Source organism: Electrona antarctica, assembly GCF_951216825.1.
Source record: "Electrona antarctica genome assembly, chromosome: 4".
Lineage (NCBI taxonomy): Eukaryota > Metazoa > Chordata > Actinopteri > Myctophiformes > Myctophidae > Electrona > Electrona antarctica.
The window spans coordinates 31985611-32004367 of record NC_136809.1 but is presented as its reverse complement, the minus strand read 5'-3'; the positions used below and the strand labels follow the sequence as shown (position 1 = coordinate 32004367).

Here is an 18757-nt window from a genome sequence, read left to right as displayed (position 1 = left end):
GATCATTTTTTGCCAAATGTTCCACACCAGAATATGGAATGGATGCTAAGATTCAAGTTGGTTGATGGAATACTGTATATATTGTGTTTTTCTCTGCTCCAGCTCCGTACTGCAACAACCTGATGAGGAAGCTGGAGTCCAGCCCCATTTCCAGGATGATCTGGAGGGCCCTGAAGCCCCTGTTGATGGGGAAGATCCTGTACACCCCCGACACCCCCGCCACGCAGAGGATCATCCACGAGGTACGCACGCTCCTCTGTCCTCATGTCTCTTTTATCATATCAGGGCTGTGCTGCGATTCTCCAAATACACGTCTCACTTTAACTTTCGTTTTTAAGGCCACAATGCAAGTCGATTTCATCTTTTTAAATCAGTGTTAGAAAAGTTGTAAAGGTGTTATTATAGGTTTTGCACTATGAGCGTGTATTTGGTGTCGTTGTGTTATTAATCGTGGGATTAGTTTGAGTATTTTCTCAAACTAATCCCACGAACACAGAAGGCAAATTAAAAAAGCATTTTATAGAATCATGTGAAATATTTGCCAATGCATTTTCAGACAATTTTTCCGTGCTGGTGTGTTTTCTATATTCTGGTTGGTTTTTGTAGATGAAGAAATTCCAGCTTGTTGTTGTAAAGTCTCTTTCGGCCATGTGCTGTAGTGGATCTTCTTTGAAATGCAGTACTGTGTGTGCACTATTCCCATTCAAACAAGTGCTGCTCAGCCTCCTGATAGCAATTTTGACTTTTATATGGTCACTCATACACTCATCCATCAGTGTGGGTTTTAGCGTTTTAGGGACGCTGTGATCTGCATCTCCTGACTCTGAGCGTGCATTTCATGTAAGGAGACTTGCATCCAACTGGGCAGAGCCTCATTTACAAAAGAAAAAAGAAAACGAAATCTAAATCTAAATCTAAAATGACAGATAATCATTCCTGGAACGTGGGTTATTACACTTTCCGGGAAAGCATCTGGGTTAATCGCTGCTCGTCCGTGTGTGCTTCCACTTGTCAGACAGCGTGACATATGTGTGTCATCTTGTGTGTGTCCAGGTGAACAAGACCTTTCAGGAGCTGGGCGTCCTCAGGGACCTCGGAGGCATGTGGGAGGAGATGAGACCTAAAGTGTGGAGCTTCATGGAGAACAGCGAGGAAGTGGATCTGGTCAGGGTGAGTAGATTTTTATTTTATTTTTATTATTTGAATCCTGAAAAGTAACAGTTTTGGACATATGAGGTTTCCGCCCGACAGAAGATATCTTGCAATCGAATGAGGCTGGTTGTGATATCTGGCAGGCCATCCTTACAGAACACATGACGGTGATTGTTGCAACATGCCGCCGCATGTCAGACATAATTGTCTGTTGGCACGCAGAAGACCCTGCAGTCGTTGACTCTGGGTAGCTGACGGTGATAAAATGCTCAGTTATGACACATAATGCCTGGTGGCTCAGACCATATTTTTGCTGTTGGGCGTAAACCTTGTACAGTATGTCCAAACCGTTAATAATCAGGAATTGGAATTAATGATCTGTATTCCAATGGATCCAATCTAGATATTTTACATAGTCACGAGCTTGTAGATTGGCTCTTTTCGTTACTTATTCGGAACATATGACAGAATACAAAAAATGTGTTTCCTGTCTCTCTACTGCCCAAAAGAAAGATTTCAAAAGCGCACGCACACACATCCCACACATGCCCCCAAAAGCCCCCCCACCCCACCCCACCCCACCCCACACACACACACACACACACACACACACACACACACACACACACACACACACACACACACACACACACACACACACACACACACACACACACACACACACACACACACACACACACAAATGCCATAGGCTGTTGCAGTCTGACTATATGGGCATGTGAAGATAGTAATCTGCGTGTCGTCAACGTGACTAAAGTATAATTTACTTGTCTGATGGGGCATGGAAATGGAGGATAGTTGTTATCCAGGGTTGTACATGCTGGTAGCAGTCAATACTTTGATGTTTTCCTGGAAAGGGTGATGGACTAATGTGGAGGATAGAGAAGTATTGAATTACAGCTTGACACTCTGACTTTGTCCGTCTAAACAGATCAGTTAATTACTAATCGATCAGTGATACTTTTTTGGGTAGACAGACAGACAGACAGACAGACAGACAGACAGACAGACAGACAGACAGACAGACATAGGTGATATGGGAAGCAGACGGAATTACTGTTCTAATAGGCTGACAGAAGGTCTTTGAAGCATCCAATAATCCGTCTTGATTTGATTACAGCGACATGTGGAGGACTGACAATCATGTCAATGATAATGCATGCCCTTTGAAGCCAAATAAGATTTGACCTCATTTATTCCCCCCCCCTCATCTATTAAAGTATTTGATCAATCAATCAATCAATCAATCAATCAATCAATCAATCAATCAATCAATCAATCAATCAAAGCAGAACACAGTGGGGAAGTTAGGTATCCTATGGGGCCACATATACTAACATGTGCAGTCATTGCATTCTAAGGTACAAAAGTAAGTAAGTGGATACAAATGGATAAAAAGGGTCTGTTATGTAACAAAGCTTTCCCCAGCTTTTCCAGACCTTCCAGGCTTTTTGTCTGCATCAACTCTAGCTTCCCTCTGTGAATCACATAGACACCACTGCCACCCAGTGGCCAGTGAGCAACTTGGGATAATAACTGTGTCAGTGAAGGTAATTTTTGTTTTAAATAAAATAAAATAAAAAGTTGCTGCCTTTTGTAATACTTGGAACGTAAATGAAAATAAAAGATCTACAACGTTGTGAGCTTGTAGATCGACCAATTATTTGAGGATTTAAATGGTTAGTTTACTACTACTGCTACTACTGCATTGACTCAAATGATCCGTGGTGTGTTCTCAGACGCTGCTCCAGAACAACGCCAGCGCTGTGTTCCTGCGGGCCCAGCTCAGCGGGACGGACTGGAGTGTGGAGGACATCCAAGGCTTCCTGTCCAAGGCCTCCGAGGACGTCCGCGTAGGAGCCTACACCTGGAGAGAGGTGTTCAACGAGACCGACCAGGCCATCATGACCATCTCACGCTTCATGGAGGTGTGTTGCTGTGTGTGTGTGTGTGTGTGTGTGTGTGTGTGTGTGTGTGTGTGTGTGTGTGTGTGTGAGTGTGAGTGTGAGTGTGAGTGTGTGTGTGTAACTTGTAGATCAGCTTGTTTTGGCTTCAGAGTTAAAAATGGCAAAACATTGTAAAAAAAAAAAAAAAGAGATGTCGATGTCCTCAAGTCATGGTAATTCAAATGTGTGCGTGCCTGTGTGCATGTTTTGAAGCATACAGGATGAACACCACAAGTATTTTCAAATATATATTTCAAATAGTGTAAAAACTAATCCTGTGCTTAGAATTGTTGCAAGAAGTGTCAGAACTGTTCATTGAAAGCTGTAGCCATAGCTCACGCAAAGCGCATAACGGACCCAAACAAACGTAACCCTCAAATAAAATGAAAAACATAATACTTTAGTTAATAATTATGTTAAAATGTCCTTGTTTCCAGGGCAGTCAGACAGACGCGTAACTCGTCTCGTCATCTTAGACCATTTCCCTTTGTGAAAATCACAGCCATTACTCACTCTGCAATCTGTGCCAGGATGCTACATTACCGTCAAGGCTATTAAAAGCCTTGAAATCAAATCTTCAGTCGCTTAGCCTCATGAAATGTGTCTGAAAGGGTTCTGTGTCCGCCGTCTTTGTGTCTGAATGGGGTCAGTGTGTTATAGATGACAACATCCTGACAGAGGTGTCAAAACACTGCTGTAGAGGGAGATTGAAGCAGAACCAGCAGAACCTACACTAAGTATATATGGTTTGAGTGGTTAATCAATTCAATTAGTTCAATTTAGCACTTTGTCTATTCAATGAGCATACTCACATAAAGGCCAAATGTCCAATGCATGTCGACTTTAAACAAATGAACACCATCAATGAATTAACCATAATCACCCATGGCTTGATGCGTTTTGATCCAGGTCATTGACCTTGTTGCTTGTTTCTCTTCTGGGCCCCTTTCTTCTCACACTGTTTATTATAGTGTCGCAGTCCCGCCCCTTTCATGACGACGCTCAGGAAATAATTCCCAATGCATTTTTCCCATAGACATTTCAAAAAGTATTTATTTAAAGACCGTATAAGCGTCGTACAAAGCCAACTCGAGTTGTGACAAATCATGACAACAAACACAATATTTTGGACCAAACAAATAATTACAAAGAATAAAAACAACAAAAAAGCGTTCTTTCTTTCTAATTCTTTGTTTGGCCCAAAACATTGTGTTTATTGTCATGATGTGTCACAACTCGAGTTGGCTTTGTCCGCAGCGTAACGTCTTTAAATAAATACTTTTTGAAAAGTCTATGAGGAAAATGAACAGGGAATTATTTTCTGGGTCTCTCGAGGGGGCAGGACTGCGACGCTCTATTACACATAAAAGAAGAATTTAAGCTCTTAAGACTTAAGTTCACTGACATTGCAGCTTTGAACCTGACAAGAAGGTCATGACATTCCTCGTGAATACCACCCGTTAACCTACTGATTGAACAGATGTCACAGCGTTAAATCGTAAAGCACTCTTGTGAAACACACCGGAAAGTAGTCCAGTGACTTGACTTCACGTAGGGAGAATGTCATGCATGGAGTATTAGGGATTCCTGGAAAGTGCCTTCCAGCATTCTCTCAGCATGTATGGATGCAGCACAAGACAAGACTAATGTCTATTGAAGACGGCTTAGTAGAGGGACTAATGTGTAAACATGAAAAATGGGGGGCGAAGCGAGCGAAACGACCGATTTGCTTTGTGGTTTCAAAAGCAAAATCCAACTGCCAGAACGTACACAGACTGAAAAACCTTCAGAGCGCCTGACATGGTCAAGCCCTTTCACAGTAGTGTGTGTAATTAGTTCACAGATGTTTTCTTTTCCACCCGAAATAAACACTGATTCTCAGAGGATCATTCTTAGGTCACAGAGCGGTTAGGCAATACTAGCAAGTAGTAGAACATTGTCTTGGTCAAAGTTCCTAAATACTTATTTTTTATTCTCTCTCTCTGTCTCTCTCTCATTCTCAGTGTGTGAACCTAGACAAATTGGAACCTGTGGCCAATGAGGAGCGACTGGTCAACAAGTCCATGGGTCTCCTCCACAACCAGAAGTTCTGGGCTGGCATCGTGTTTCCTGACATCACCCACAGCGACGGCACCGAGCTGCCTCCCCATGTCAACTACAAGATCCGCATGGACATCGATAACGTGGAGAGGACCAACAAGATTAAGGACGGGTACGGACATCCTCATCATACCCGGAAATTATGCGGGAACACCTACTGAGTGGCAAGAAACTACTTTCTGGCCTTGACAGCCCATACATTCAAACATAAAAGTAACATCTGATTGCATTAAACGACGTTAAACAACATTAAACTCACTTTGCCACTCACTTTGCCACTCACTTTATGCATGCACATACCCTCTATGCTCTCATTGTAATTCCTCAGTATGATGCCGCCCAATATGCTCCGATGTTGCTGGCATTTTGATCAAACAACTGCAATGACACACAATGACAAAACACACAATGACAAAATAACCTCTACTTTGTAATATTGATGAAAGACTGGTGTAAAGGGTGCGAAATAATTTTGGTGTAAGCTCCGTCATTCGTAGTTGGAAGGAAAGATAATAAGGGGGTGGGGGGGCAGAGAGAGAAACAAAACAACATTTTTTTGTGCGTGCGTGTGTGTGTTGTAGGTACTGGGACCCTGGTCCCAGGGCGGACCCCTTCGAGGACATGCGTTACATCTGGGGAGGTTTCTCCTACCTGCAGGACGTCATCGAGCAGGGCATCATCAGGGCCGTCACCGGCAGCAAGGAGAAGACGGGGGTCTACATCCAGCAGATGCCATACCCCTGCTACGTGGACGACATGTAAGACCACCACCACTGACATGAAAGAGCAAGCGTTTTAGACCGGTGCTTCTCAAAGTGAGGTGTCCAGGGAGGGACCCCAATCTGGGAACCCACTGAGCTATTAGACGTCCGTCTAAAAATGGGCTATAACTGGTCTAAAAATGAACGTTTTTTTTTGCGGCTTAGCTTAGACGTTGAATAGCAGTTTTTTAAACGTCTATATATATCTGTTGAAACCATGTTGTTTCAAAATCTTATCTAAGCCTAGACCGCAGAAAGACGTACATGTTTAGTTATAACCCATTTTTAGACGGTCATTTAGACGTATTTTATACGTCTAATAGTCTGACATTTGTTCAGTGGGAACCCATTCGTTAAAGCAAAAACACATATAAGGAGGCAGGGGCACCACCTCCTTTTATGTAACTCGGTTTGACTCCTCCGCTTTCTTAGTCCACTTCCTCCCAAGTGCTTCTGTGTCTATCCCTTGAAGGCTCCTTGGAGGCAGTTCCAACCAAAGATCTGTACCTCCGAGAGTGTTCAATGGGGGGGAAATTATTCTGAGAACCCAGCTGGTTTGGATGGATGGATGGATGGATGGATGGATGGATGGATGGATGGGTGGATGGGTGGATGATGGACTGTCTGTAGATAAAAAATTTTTTTAAAACTTGCTGTCTCTCTCTCTCTCTATCTATCTATCTATCTATCTATATCTATCCTGTAGGTTCCTGCGTGTGATGTCGCGGTCCATGCCTCTGTTCATGACGCTGGCGTGGATGTACTCGGTGGCCATCATCATCAAGGGCGTGGTGTACGAGAAGGAGGCGCGCCTCAAGGAGACCATGAGGATCATGGGGCTGAACAACGGCACGCTGTGGCTCAGCTGGTTCATCAGCAGCCTCATCCCGCTGCTCATCAGCGCCGCCCTGCTGGTCCTCATCCTGAAGGTGGGTGGCGCGCATGCATGTGCCTCAAAATTGTACTTAACGGGGAATACCACTAATTTTTAACATTGAACTATTAATATACCTTAGACATTAAATAATAATAAAAAAAAACCCTCTCCACTGCTCTCCTCTTCTCCTCTCTCTCTCAGATGGGTAACCTGCTGCCATACAGTGACCCCGGCGTAGTGTTCCTGTTCCTGGGCTCCTTCGCCATCGTGACCATCATGCAGTGCTTCCTCATCAGCACGCTGTTCTCGCGCGCCAACCTGGCGGCAGCGTGTGGCGGCATCATCTACTTCACCCTCTACCTGCCCTACGTGCTCTGTGTGGCTTGGCAGGACTACATTGGCTTTGGTGCCAAGCTGGTGGTGGTGAGTGCACACCTTTTTAATATTATTTGCTACTGTAAGTACTGTACACGTCGTCTTCTAATCCACCCATGTCAGAAAGATTTTATTCAGGTGTGCAAGAGACTTTTAATGATATTTCCCTTGTTATGATATACCCCACAGTATCTGAATAGATACGTTTCTTATATTTTAGAATTCCTGGCCATAGCTGAATGGGTAGAATACCCCAAAAGGAGTAGTGTAACTGATCTCGTCCCTCGTCGTATACTCTCTCTCAGAGCCTGCTGTCCCCCGTGGCGTTCGGCTTCGGCTGCGAGTACTTTGCCCTGTTCGAGGAGCAGGGCGTGGGCATCCAGTGGTCCAACCTGCTGGCCAGTCCCATGGAGGAGGACAGCTACAACCTGACCACCTCCATCTGCCTCATGTTGTTCGACGCCTTCTTGTATGCCGTCATGACCTGGTACATCGAGGCCGTGTTCCCTGGTATGTCACGGACATCACAATACCACATTATTGCAATTGAAAGTCTGTTGGGCATACTGCCTGTTGTTGTGGTTATTTCATGTCTATACCGTATGCTGTTGGTGGTGATTGGTCAGACGTGTTTACCGATGTTTACTGTCTCTAAAACCAGGTATGTACGGGATTCCCAGAGCCTGGTACTTCCCCTTCACTAAGACCTACTGGTGTGGAGAGGAGTGCAATAAGGACCTCTCATCTTCTGCTGGAAAGCAGGGGAACGCTGAAGGTACGACATTACAATTACAATTTAGGCATTTAGAGTGACATAGAATAAGCAAGGTAATCACATGGTGCCTCAAGAAACTAGGATTCCATGTAAACCAAGAATCTAGCATCAGTCAAATAACAATCTGTGCATTGAAACTATACTATACTATCTAAGATGCATTCTTAACATTGTGGTCAATAAAACACATGAGAGCGAGTGACCAAGATATGTCTGCATTGTAGCCATATGTTGGTCAATCGCTAGCATCAATCGAGGAAGAAGGTGTAGCAGGAAGGGATACAGGGAGAGATGCTCTACTGATCGATCCAGGGTTCAACCGCCAACACTGGGAAGGAAATAAACTCCATATAGCAAAGCAAGGCCATTACCACTGTTTTATGTACAGTATCTCTTCTTGATGTGTTTAAATTGCGTCGTCGTTCCTAAGATGTTGCCTGTGTTGTTGCGTACGTAGCAGTGTGCATCGAAGAGGAGCCGTCCCACATCGAGCCAGGCGTGTACATCAAAAACCTGGTGAAGGTGTACAGCCATGGGAACAAGCTGGCGGTGGATGGACTGAGCCTGGGCTTCTACGAGGGCCAGATCACCTCCTTCCTGGGACACAACGGAGCTGGCAAGACCACCACTATGTAAGATATATACACACTGTACAGTTACTGTACCAAGACCACCACTATGTAAGATATATACACACTGTACAGTTACTGTACCAAGACCACCACTATGTAAGATATATAACGGTACACACTGTACAATTACTACTCATGGAAAAAACAACATTATTATTATTTATATTTATTTTTCCCCATAAATGAATGCCCTACTTTCATTGTCGTATAACATTGTTGCACAAACGTTGCGATGCGCTCTTGAAATATTGTGATAGTGAAAATTAATTGTGTTCGTTTTTCCTTATTGTCTTGCTAATTGGCTATTGCTTCTCTCCTTGTCTCCTGATAGGTCGATCCTGACAGGGCTGTTCCCGCCCACCTCTGGCACGGCGTACATCTTGGGTAAAGACATCCGCACGGAGCTCAGCACCATCAGACAGAACCTGGGCGTCTGTCCGCAGCACAATGTCCTCTTCAGCATGTACGTGTCCCCAAAGGGTCCCCAGCTCAATTATTGATAGCTAGGAACCACATGAATGCTTAGATTGGTGTCCCTTGGGGACCTAATGGCGATCCTTGAAATTGAAAAGGTTGATTCTCAAGCTTTGTAAATGTCAAGGACCCCCATTCTGTAACAGATTACCCAATCTCACGCCAGAATTGTTGACCGTGTCTTTTTAAATCATGTACGTTTATGCACTGACTGACTGATTGTACCATGTCTTGGTGCTCTCCACTACCTCAGGCTGACCGTGGAGGAACACATCTGGTTCTACGCTCGGCTCAAGGGTCTGTCAGAGGAGAAGGTAAAAGCCGAGATGGAACAGATTGTCAGCGACATCGGACTGCCTCACAAGAGGAATTGCCGCTCCAACACCCTGTCAGGTGAGCCTTGGCCTTAAAACCAATCCTCCTGCCTCTAGTAGTGTCCCGATTAGATCTCCTGCACGTTAACACCCTGAGTGCCGACGAGATGGAAAATCTTAAAACGTGAATAACTCTTGATCTAAATCATTCCGTCCAATTCTAAGAAAAGATTATGCGGCTAGTCGCGATAGAATTAATCATACCTCCCGTTGTTGTCGATCGCCTCAAGAGTGTTTTGGCTACATCTAGCTACTTCAGCCACATCCGGGATAACATCCGGTCCGTCGCTAAATGTGCTCTGCTGCTATAAATCGCTGGGCGCTATGATTTAATGGATTAAATAACCCCGGGCGTTCGGGGTGTTAACTATCACTGATTATGGAACCTCCTGGAAATTGCATAGAGTGGACCTTTTGCGTGACATTGTGAGGAATGTAAATAGTGGATAATTTAGTGTAGCGCTGGGCAATTAAACGATATTTAGAACCAATAACTTAATCTTGCTCATGTAGGTTAATTGAATAATCCTGATTTATAAGCAGATTTATATGTTTTTTTCTTCTTCTTCTCTTCTCGTTATATAGCAACAAAACCGACATAATAATTTCTTTATAAATCTTAACCACTTAACCCTGGTAGCTCTCAAAACCTGAACTGAAATTCTATTTTAAAAAAAAGAAAAAGGAAATGTCTCTGGATGTTTTCCACGTGTTGTGATAAGCTCCATGTACACAGACAGGTGAAGCGTTTGAAAAACGGGGTAACCGTTTGTTGTTGTTGTTTTTTTAGGAGGCATGCAGAGGAAGCTGTCAGTGGCTTTGGCCTTTGTTGGGGGGTCAAAGGTGGTGATCCTGGACGAACCTACAGCGGGGGTCGACCCGTACTCACGCAGGGGCATCTGGGACCTGCTGCTCAAATACAGACAAGGTAAACACAGCTGGAATAGATAGAATTAATATAGCAATTTTGCAACCTGTGGGCCATGAGGAAGTGTGCCCCCAAATAATTGGTAAAACACTATGACTTTTTAGATAACATTAACCCATTAAGAATTGAGATCCGATACTGCTCAATCTCTTCTAAATCAGAACAGTTTTCTGAAAAAAATTATGTTTCTAGTCTATGTCAGTGGTGTTCACATTTTTCACGTCAAGGACCGCCCAAATTTCTATGTATTTGGCCATGGACCCTCATCTCAAAATATTTAGTTCAAGAGGGACCCCCAGAAGCAAAGCTAAATGTTTTCTTTGAAGAAAAAATATATATATTCAAGCACTTGCACAAATGTTCATGATTTTTCAAAGCATAGGTCTACAATCTACTCTTTTTTTAATGTTTTTTGGCAAAAATCCCAAAAGTGTGAGAACTACTGATTTTAGAAGGCATTAATTCAATGGGTTTAAATAACAGTAACTCAAATTAAAATGTACTTTGGTTCACTGTCCGTCCTTCGTTCGCCCGCAGGTCGTACCATCATCCTGTCCACGCACCACATGGACGAGGCGGACATCCTTGGCGACCGCATCGCCATCATCTCCCATGGCAAGCTGTGCTGCGTGGGCTCCTCGCTCTTCCTGAAGACCCAGCTGGGCACGGGCTACTACCTCACACTGGTGAAGAGGGACTACGACCTGTCGCTGCACTCCTGCAGGAACTCCGCCAGCACCGTCTCCTACAGCAAGAAGCTGCCGTCGGGAGAAAAGGTATATACATGAGACAGCTGGAGAAGAAGCACCCCCCCATCCAGTGGTGGAAAAAGTACTCAAATGTTTTACTTAGGTAAAAGTATCAATAGTGCAATGTAAATACTCCGTTACGAGTAAAAGTCTAGAATTCAAAAATTAAAATGTATTTAAGTATAAAAAAGTACTCATTATGCAGAATGTCCCATTTCAAGTTTTCACCTGTGTATAAAAGCTTCCCAAACCAAGATGTTTTCTGCACGTTTCTCTTATGTAATAATCCACATGTATTATTATTGTTTATTTTTCAGGAGGACAGTGTTTCCGAGAGCAGCGTCAGCTCTGATGCAGGTCTGGGCAGCGAACCGGAAAGTGAGACCACCACCATCGGTAAGACAAAATGTTTAAAGCATTATTATTTCACTCAATTATTAAACCTTACAGAAAATACAGAAAATATCAACGTAACGAAACACAACAAAGAGACTGTGAGGATTCTGATTCTGATGATGATCATGATGATGTTCTTGGTTCTTTGTTGCAGACGTGTCGCTCATCTCCGGCGTGATCTTCAAGCACGTGCCGGAGGCCCGCCTGGTGGAGGACCTGGGTCACGAGCTGACCTACGTGCTGCCCTACCAGTCGGCCAAAGACGGAGCCTTCGTCGAGCTCTTCCACGAGATCGACGACCGACTCACCGACCTGGGAATATCCAGCTACGGCATCTCTGACACCACCCTGGAGGAGGTCGGTTCACCGTTTACTTATGCTTGTTTTCATCAGATAGGTTTAAATCGTCTTGAATCTAATCTCTGTTCACGTGTCTCTGCAGATTTTCCTGAAAGTTGCTGAGGACAGCGGTGTGGACGCAGTGGAGCTCTCAGGTGAGACTTACTGACAACGCTAAACTATGATAAAAAAGGCACATGAACACCATCTACCCACATCATTTATGTTCAAATAAGTGACACAAATTATTACAGTAAGGACATCAAACAAATATACCTCCTTCCAACTTGCAGATGGCGTGGTGCCCACAAGGACCCGCCGCCGTCGCCATGCGTTTGGAGACCACCAGAGCTGCCTGAAGCCCTTCACCGAGGACGACTTGAACTTCAACGACTCTGAAGGTGACCCAGGTAGATCAGCACAGCATATACCCAGCGGTGCATGTGTCTTAACGTAGCAAAAAACACGCTTACCACATAGCTGTAAGATTTTAAGATTTGTGCCAGTGTCTCTCGCCCTGCGACATGTTGTGAGCTTGCAGATTATTTTCAGCATGAAATTAAGTGTAAAATCAGCCATTTTGACAAAAAAAGAAGAAAAAACTGCCAGCGTGTTAATGGAACCGTACATTGTTTACCCACCTTAATGTTGTCTACTTAATATCTGAACGTCATTAATGTTGACACTGCGTGCTGTGAGCTGACGCCCTGCTGTCTCCATCCATGCAGAATCCCGTGAGACAGACTGGCTGGGCGGATCTGACGGTAAAGGTTCCTACCAGGTCAAAGGATGGAGTCTGATGAGGCAGCAGTTTGTGGCTCTTCTCTGGAAACGGTTCCTCTACGCGCGACGCTCCAGGAAGGGTTTCTTTGCTCAGGTACAAACACGGCAACTTTGTGCTTCTTCTGCAACTTTGTGATCCTGCACCCTCGCAGTACTACAAATACATGTCCTGATAGTCCTGACACCACCTGGTCAGAAACACCCCTGTTTCTTTAGGGCTTAATTTGTATGAGATGAGTATGATGTGTATGCATGAATGGGTAGTGTTTTATATGTTACAAATGACTATTAATAATATCTACATTAGGGGTGTCGAGGAAAATCCATAGAAATCAGACGGAAAACAATGTGATCGATCAACATTTGTGAAAATAGATTATAAATTGTGACCTTAAAATCTAAAGTCAAATTGCTATTACGAGGGCAGAAGTTTACAACAACAGCTTACAGTAAGTTTCCTCCCTTGCAAGAAGCCACCATGATTAGAATTAAGAATCGAATCGTGACAATATTATCTTAAAATATTGAATTTGTGACTTACTCTAAATGTGTCATTGGAGCATATCATAATGTAGACTATATTTGTTGCTGTCTGTGTGTTCCAGATCGTTCTTCCAGCTGTGTTCGTGTGCATCGCTCTGGTATTCAGTCTGATCGTGCCTCCGTTTGGAAAGTACCCCAGTTTAGCCCTGCAGCCCGGCATGTACGAAGAGCAGATCACCTTCATCAGGTGAGGAACTTCTGTCTATTTGTAGACTTTCTGTTTATTCTCTAGATCACAACAACAGGTTATAAATTAATACAGAAATCAAAGAAATTCTGTACCTAAAAAGCTTGAGCTCAAGCTGTGGGTATATCTGCTATTTTCAAGGGCCCCCACGATTCAGTTATACAGACCTGTATAACCAGACCATTTAGAACCCTCTCAAAGATCCCTAGATGATCTCATTCTGTTATTACTCATCTTTTTTTGTTTGTCACTCAAAGGAAATCGTAACCTTAATTACACACATAGCATTAACGTTAAAATGTGATTCATTCTTTTTACACTGTAACTAACAAATGACTCATGATGAAGTGCATTTTGCACTAGATAATAATGTCTGAATGTGTTTTTTTCTTTCAGTAATGACGCCCCAGAGGACAGTCACATCAACAAGCTGCTGGGAGCTCTGACTGATAAACCAGGCTTTGGTTCGCGCTGCATGGATGGAGAGCCCATACCGTGAGTCATCTACTGCCAACAGAAAACTAATCACACAGCACTGTTGTTAACCACTTAAACCCTCTCAGGGGTCCGGGACCCCTAAGGGGTCCTCAGAGTTACTACAGGAGGTCCGCCAAATATTTGTGTGAGGGGGCCCATTAGCCAAAAATAGCCGATCAACGAGCTCACAATGCCTCTCACCGCGAGGCGCCGTGAGCTTGTAGATCGGAGATTTTCTGAGTTTCGGTTTAGAGGGGGACAAGAGCAGACCCAGTACAGAGCCAACGGTCAAGTTGACTAAATATTGAGGGTTTAAAAGCATGTGAAAATAAATATACATTAGCATGCAACTATCTATGAAATCTATGAAATTCTATGCAATATGTAGTGGAGGTCCCTGCTTCATCTCTCTCTCAGCTAAGGGGTCCTCGGGCTGAAAAACGTTGAAGACCCCTGCTCTATAGCCTGGTAAAAGTAGACACCTTGTTCATCAGCGATTTCTGGCTTATGTGCTGACAGAATAGGGGTACGCTAGGGTTCAAGTGGTTGAACAAATAACAAATAAAATACATTTATGACAAATTGGAAATTGACTTTGCCTTGCTTCATTCTTTTGTTACTTTTATTTGTCTAACAGTCTCTCTCCCCCCTCTGTCCCTCCAGTGACGCACCCTGTACAGCGGTAGAAGATGATTGGTCAGTTCCGCCCGTGCATCAGAGCGTACAGGACATGTTTACCAATGGGAACTGGAGCATGGAGAACCCCTCCCCACTGTGTGAGTGCAGCTGTGACGGACGCAAGAAGATGTTACCCGAGTGTCCACCCGGAGCTGGAGGCCTGCCGCCCCCTCAGGTATATATGGGCTGGCACACATACACGCACGCACGTACATGCCTGCACGTATACGTACACGTACGCACGCACGTCGCACGTACACGCATACGTTTAATATCTTTGCCAGCCAATGGTGGATTCCCTCTTGCTCCTGTTTGGTCTCCCACCCAGGAGCCCGGGGTTCGAATCTCGGGTATTACATTGGTGCCATGACCCGGATTGGGTTTGCCGTTAAGGGGGAACAAAGGGGGTGAACCCTCTTGCCCTGATGTTTGGTTTCCCACATGGGAGAGGCCTGTATTTGAATATCAGGCGCTATAATGGTTAATTGACACGCACCTATGTACGAATGTAACTGCTATTAGACGGGCACTGAAGTTATCCCTTTTCAAAGCTAGTTCACCTTGCCAATAACACACAAAATGCATATATTTGACTGCTTACTCAAGTCCTGTATGCGCTCCTGTGTGTGTGTGTGTGTGTGTGTGTGTGTGTGTGTGTGTGTGTGTGTGTGTGTGTGTGTGTGTGTGTGTGTGTGTGTGTGTGTGTGTGTGTGTGTGTGTGTGTGTGTGTGTGTGTGTGTGTGTGTGTGTGTGTGTGTGTGTGTGTGTGTGTGTGTGTATAGATGAATATCAGCAAGACAGACACCCTGCAGAACCTGACGGGCAGAAACATCTCTGACTACCTGGTCAAAACGTACGCTCAGATCATCGGGAAGAGGTACGTATCGTCTCACTAGCTGTCTCTGGTGTGATGTTCACACGTGCATGGTTCAGGTCCAACCCTTTCAGTTGTTAAGAATCAGTCATTGTCACATTTCCGAAGCATCAGTATCCGATACAGCACATTTCCTGCCGAAGTTTATTACCGGTACTTGTGCATTAGTCCATTTAAATCGGTAAAGCATATGTGTCTATTTTAGATTTTTGCTTTGGCTCTTCAGAACTAGCAGATATACAAGCTTCAAGCTTGTACATCTTCTATTTTTTAACATCTTTGAAAAAGTGAAAAAGTGTGAGAACTACTGATTAGAAGGCATTTGTAGAATCGCCCTCGAGTTTTAATGGGTCAATTAATCAATTTAATTATCAAACATTTGTATATATTTTTTGAAACATTCAAAAATAACATTGATAACTAATCTACAAGCTCACGTGTCGCATCACAACTTGGTTGCACCCTGGTTGCATTTAAAAGGTTTAAACAATTGATGTCTTTCCTCGTCCATTTATCGTTTTAAAATTACATTATCGATCCTCTCCCCTCACAGTCTGAAGAACAAGATTTGGGTCAACGAGTTCAGGTACGTTTTGAGTCAACATCTACGAGTAATTTCTTGTTCATTATGCTTGGTATTATTTCCATCTGTACCGCTCCGCTGATATTAAAATGAGGATCCTTCGTGCAGATACGGTGGTTTCTCTTTGGGCGCCAGGAGGTCCCAGTTCCTCCCCCATGGCGACGATGTCGATGACGCCATCATTCAGCTGAGGAAACGCTTCCGTCTGGAGAGAGTACGTTACAGACATTTCATTCTGTAGTGTAAACAATAACACTTGTCCACAACGTTTAACATCCTGTTTGTAACCGTCACCCTGGGAAGCCTCATAAACTATCAGAGAGACAGCTGTCGGCTAACTCGCTAGCCTACAAAATATGCTCATAAAGTCTTAGTATTACTAGTTTATTAGTAGTTAGTTTAGTAGTTTTAAATTTGCTAGGTGTAAACCAGCTGACATGATGTAACTATCTAGATTATATGCTGCATATTGCTGTATAATGTTGAGTTAAGTCTCCCTCTTTTGCCTTTCTCTCTCTCTCTCTCTCTCTCTCTCTCTTTCTCTCTCTGTAGGGAACAGCGGCCGACCGCTTCTTCCGCAGTCTTTCCAGTTTCATCCAGGGATTGGACACTAAGAACAACGTCAAGGTTAGCACGCAGGCACACACATACGCACACACAACCAACACAGTGTCCGAATGAGTCTTGTCTTTTTGAGCCACTGTGAACGCGGGTTGCCTCATGTGGCGTTTCCTCTCCCCCTCAGATCTGGTTTAACAACAAGGGCTGGCACAGCATTGGCTCCTTCCTGAACGTCATGAACAACGGCATCCTGAGGGCCAGTCTGCCCGGCGACAAGGACCCCAGCAAGTTTGGCATCACGGCGTTCAACCACCCCCTAAACCTCACCAAGGAGCAGCTGTCTCAGGTGGCACTGTGAGTACGAGCCAGGAGATAAGGAGGGCTTCTTCTGGGGTCTTAACACATTCACACCGGGAAACCTTTTGCATGGCTACATGGCAAAAATAAATATTTGTATTCTTGCCATTTTTTTGTATTTTTTTATTCGAGTGCCTCACACTATTTTTATCCCCTTTTCTTCCAAATAAAAAAATCACTTCAGACCCCTTTAGCTGATCTGAAGTCAGCCCAAAGCGTGGCGTGGAGTTTGAGAACGTAGCCTACACAGCGAAATTCAGTGTTAATGTAGCTCTGAAAGTATAAACACGGACTCCTTCTTTCCTACGTTGCTTCATTTCTCTGTCTACATGCATCCTTGCTATACATTTCCTCACATTCCTCCATCTCTCTCTCTCCCCGCAGTATGACCACGTCGGTGGACGTGCTGGTGTCCATCTGTGTCATCTTCGCCATGTCATTCGTCCCGGCCAGCTTCGTGGTCTTCCTCATCCAGGAGCGAGTGAACAAGGCCAAGCACATGCAGTTCATCAGTGGCGTGCAGCCCTTCCTCTACTGGGTGGCCACCTATGTCTGGGACATGGTGAGACTATAGACTGAGCAATCGGAAATTAGACTTTATTTCAACACAGCAGAAAGGCATTAGATCAGTCATTTTCAAACCTTTTTATCCAAAGACACATTTATTAATTAAGAGTGTACAAATGGAACCAAATGGACCCATATTACGGGTCCATTTAGTTAACAGTAGTTAACTATTTATCACAGTGGTTCTAAAACTTTTTAGCTTGGGACCCAAAAGAGAAAATGTCTCCCCGGGACCCCCACTAGTGAAAATACCTTTTAATAGTTTTCTATTTGATTTAACTTTTATTTCTTCATGACATTTTTGAAAATGTAATTGAATTTGCTTTTAATTAAATTGAAAATGTTTTGAAATGTAGGAATGTAGGAAATGTAGGAAACAAAAACATAAAGGGACATAAACATGTGTCTGCGACCCACAAATGGGTCCCGACGCAGTGTTTAGGAACCAGTGGATGAAGTGATGTCATCTGTTTTACAACACATGACATGTAGATTTAAGTGCTGTATTCTCTCCTCTCCTCAGTGCAACTACATCGTTCCAGCCACCCTGGTCATCATCATCTTCATGTGTTTCCAACAAGAGGCCTACGTCTCCTCAACCAACCTCCCAGTACTAGCTCTGCTGCTTCTGCTCTACGGGTGAGACACATACACACACACACACACACACACACACACACACACACACACACACACACTGCACGACTTGGAAACTGTGGCGCTAATGAAAGGACAGGAGGCGGAGCTGGCAGAATTTGCAAATGTCAATATCAGCGACAAGTAGAGACAAGATCCCAACTGAGATGCATGGGAGAGGTCATGCAGGTGGAGGTAGTGACCGAGGGAGATGCAGAAAACAAAAGGGTGACCCGCTGTAGCGATGGGAATTCGCCGAAAGAAGGAGAAGTGGTCATAAAAGCGCTACTGTACATCCGTTCTATGTATTATTTCTGTATTATTTTATATGTTGTTTTGTGTCTCATCCAGGTGGTCCATCACGCCTCTGATGTATCCAGCTTCGTTCTTCTTTAAGATCCCCAGCACAGCCTATGTGGTTCTGACCAGCGTCAACATCCTCATCGGGATCAATGGCAGTGTGTCCACCTTCGTCCTGGAGCTGTTTGGAAGCAATGTAAGCATCATTATGAAACTCAGTGGTGTAAAGCACTGGTTCACAGACCCATTTGTGGGTCACAGACCAATTTACAAGCAATTTGCAATACAATTTACAATCTATAAGCTCACAAT

The 18757-nt window shown here is 44.0% G+C and overlaps 1 protein-coding gene across 4 annotated transcripts in view; it reads left to right on the top strand.

Annotated features, from left to right (window-relative positions):
* The window catches only part of LOC306922269 (phospholipid-transporting ATPase ABCA1-like), a 61886-nt gene that overhangs the window by 34468 nt on the left and 8661 nt on the right, over positions 1-18757 (top strand). Inside the window, exons 10-39 of one of the 4 annotated variants that reach the window (XM_079499730.1) lie at positions 103-242; positions 1054-1170; positions 2913-3101; positions 5123-5331; positions 5801-5977; positions 6687-6909; positions 7059-7280; positions 7538-7742; positions 7894-8007; positions 8468-8639; positions 8971-9102; positions 9367-9506; positions 10278-10415; positions 10953-11191; positions 11482-11560; positions 11715-11917; positions 12003-12054; positions 12193-12300; positions 12628-12776; positions 13288-13412; positions 13809-13907; positions 14553-14742; positions 15350-15444; positions 15995-16027; positions 16133-16238; positions 16577-16651; positions 16770-16939; positions 17327-17504; positions 18033-18148; positions 18497-18641. In XM_079499730.1, the coding sequence (XP_079355856.1) occupies positions 103-242; positions 1054-1170; positions 2913-3101; positions 5123-5331; positions 5801-5977; positions 6687-6909; positions 7059-7280; positions 7538-7742; positions 7894-8007; positions 8468-8639; positions 8971-9102; positions 9367-9506; positions 10278-10415; positions 10953-11191; positions 11482-11560; positions 11715-11917; positions 12003-12054; positions 12193-12300; positions 12628-12776; positions 13288-13412; positions 13809-13907; positions 14553-14742; positions 15350-15444; positions 15995-16027; positions 16133-16238; positions 16577-16651; positions 16770-16939; positions 17327-17504; positions 18033-18148; positions 18497-18641 (4340 nt within the window). Of the gene's footprint in view, positions 1-102; positions 243-1053; positions 1171-2912; positions 3102-5122; positions 5332-5800; positions 5978-6686; positions 6910-7058; positions 7281-7537; positions 7743-7893; positions 8008-8464; positions 8640-8970; positions 9103-9366; positions 9507-10277; positions 10416-10952; positions 11192-11481; positions 11561-11714; positions 11918-12002; positions 12055-12192; positions 12310-12627; positions 12777-13287; positions 13413-13808; positions 13908-14552; positions 14743-15349; positions 15445-15994; positions 16028-16132; positions 16239-16576; positions 16652-16769; positions 16940-17326; positions 17505-18032; positions 18149-18496; positions 18642-18757 lie in introns of all 4 variants that reach the window. The other 3 variants (XM_079499728.1, XM_079499729.1, XM_079499727.1) reach the window with 3 other exon arrangements.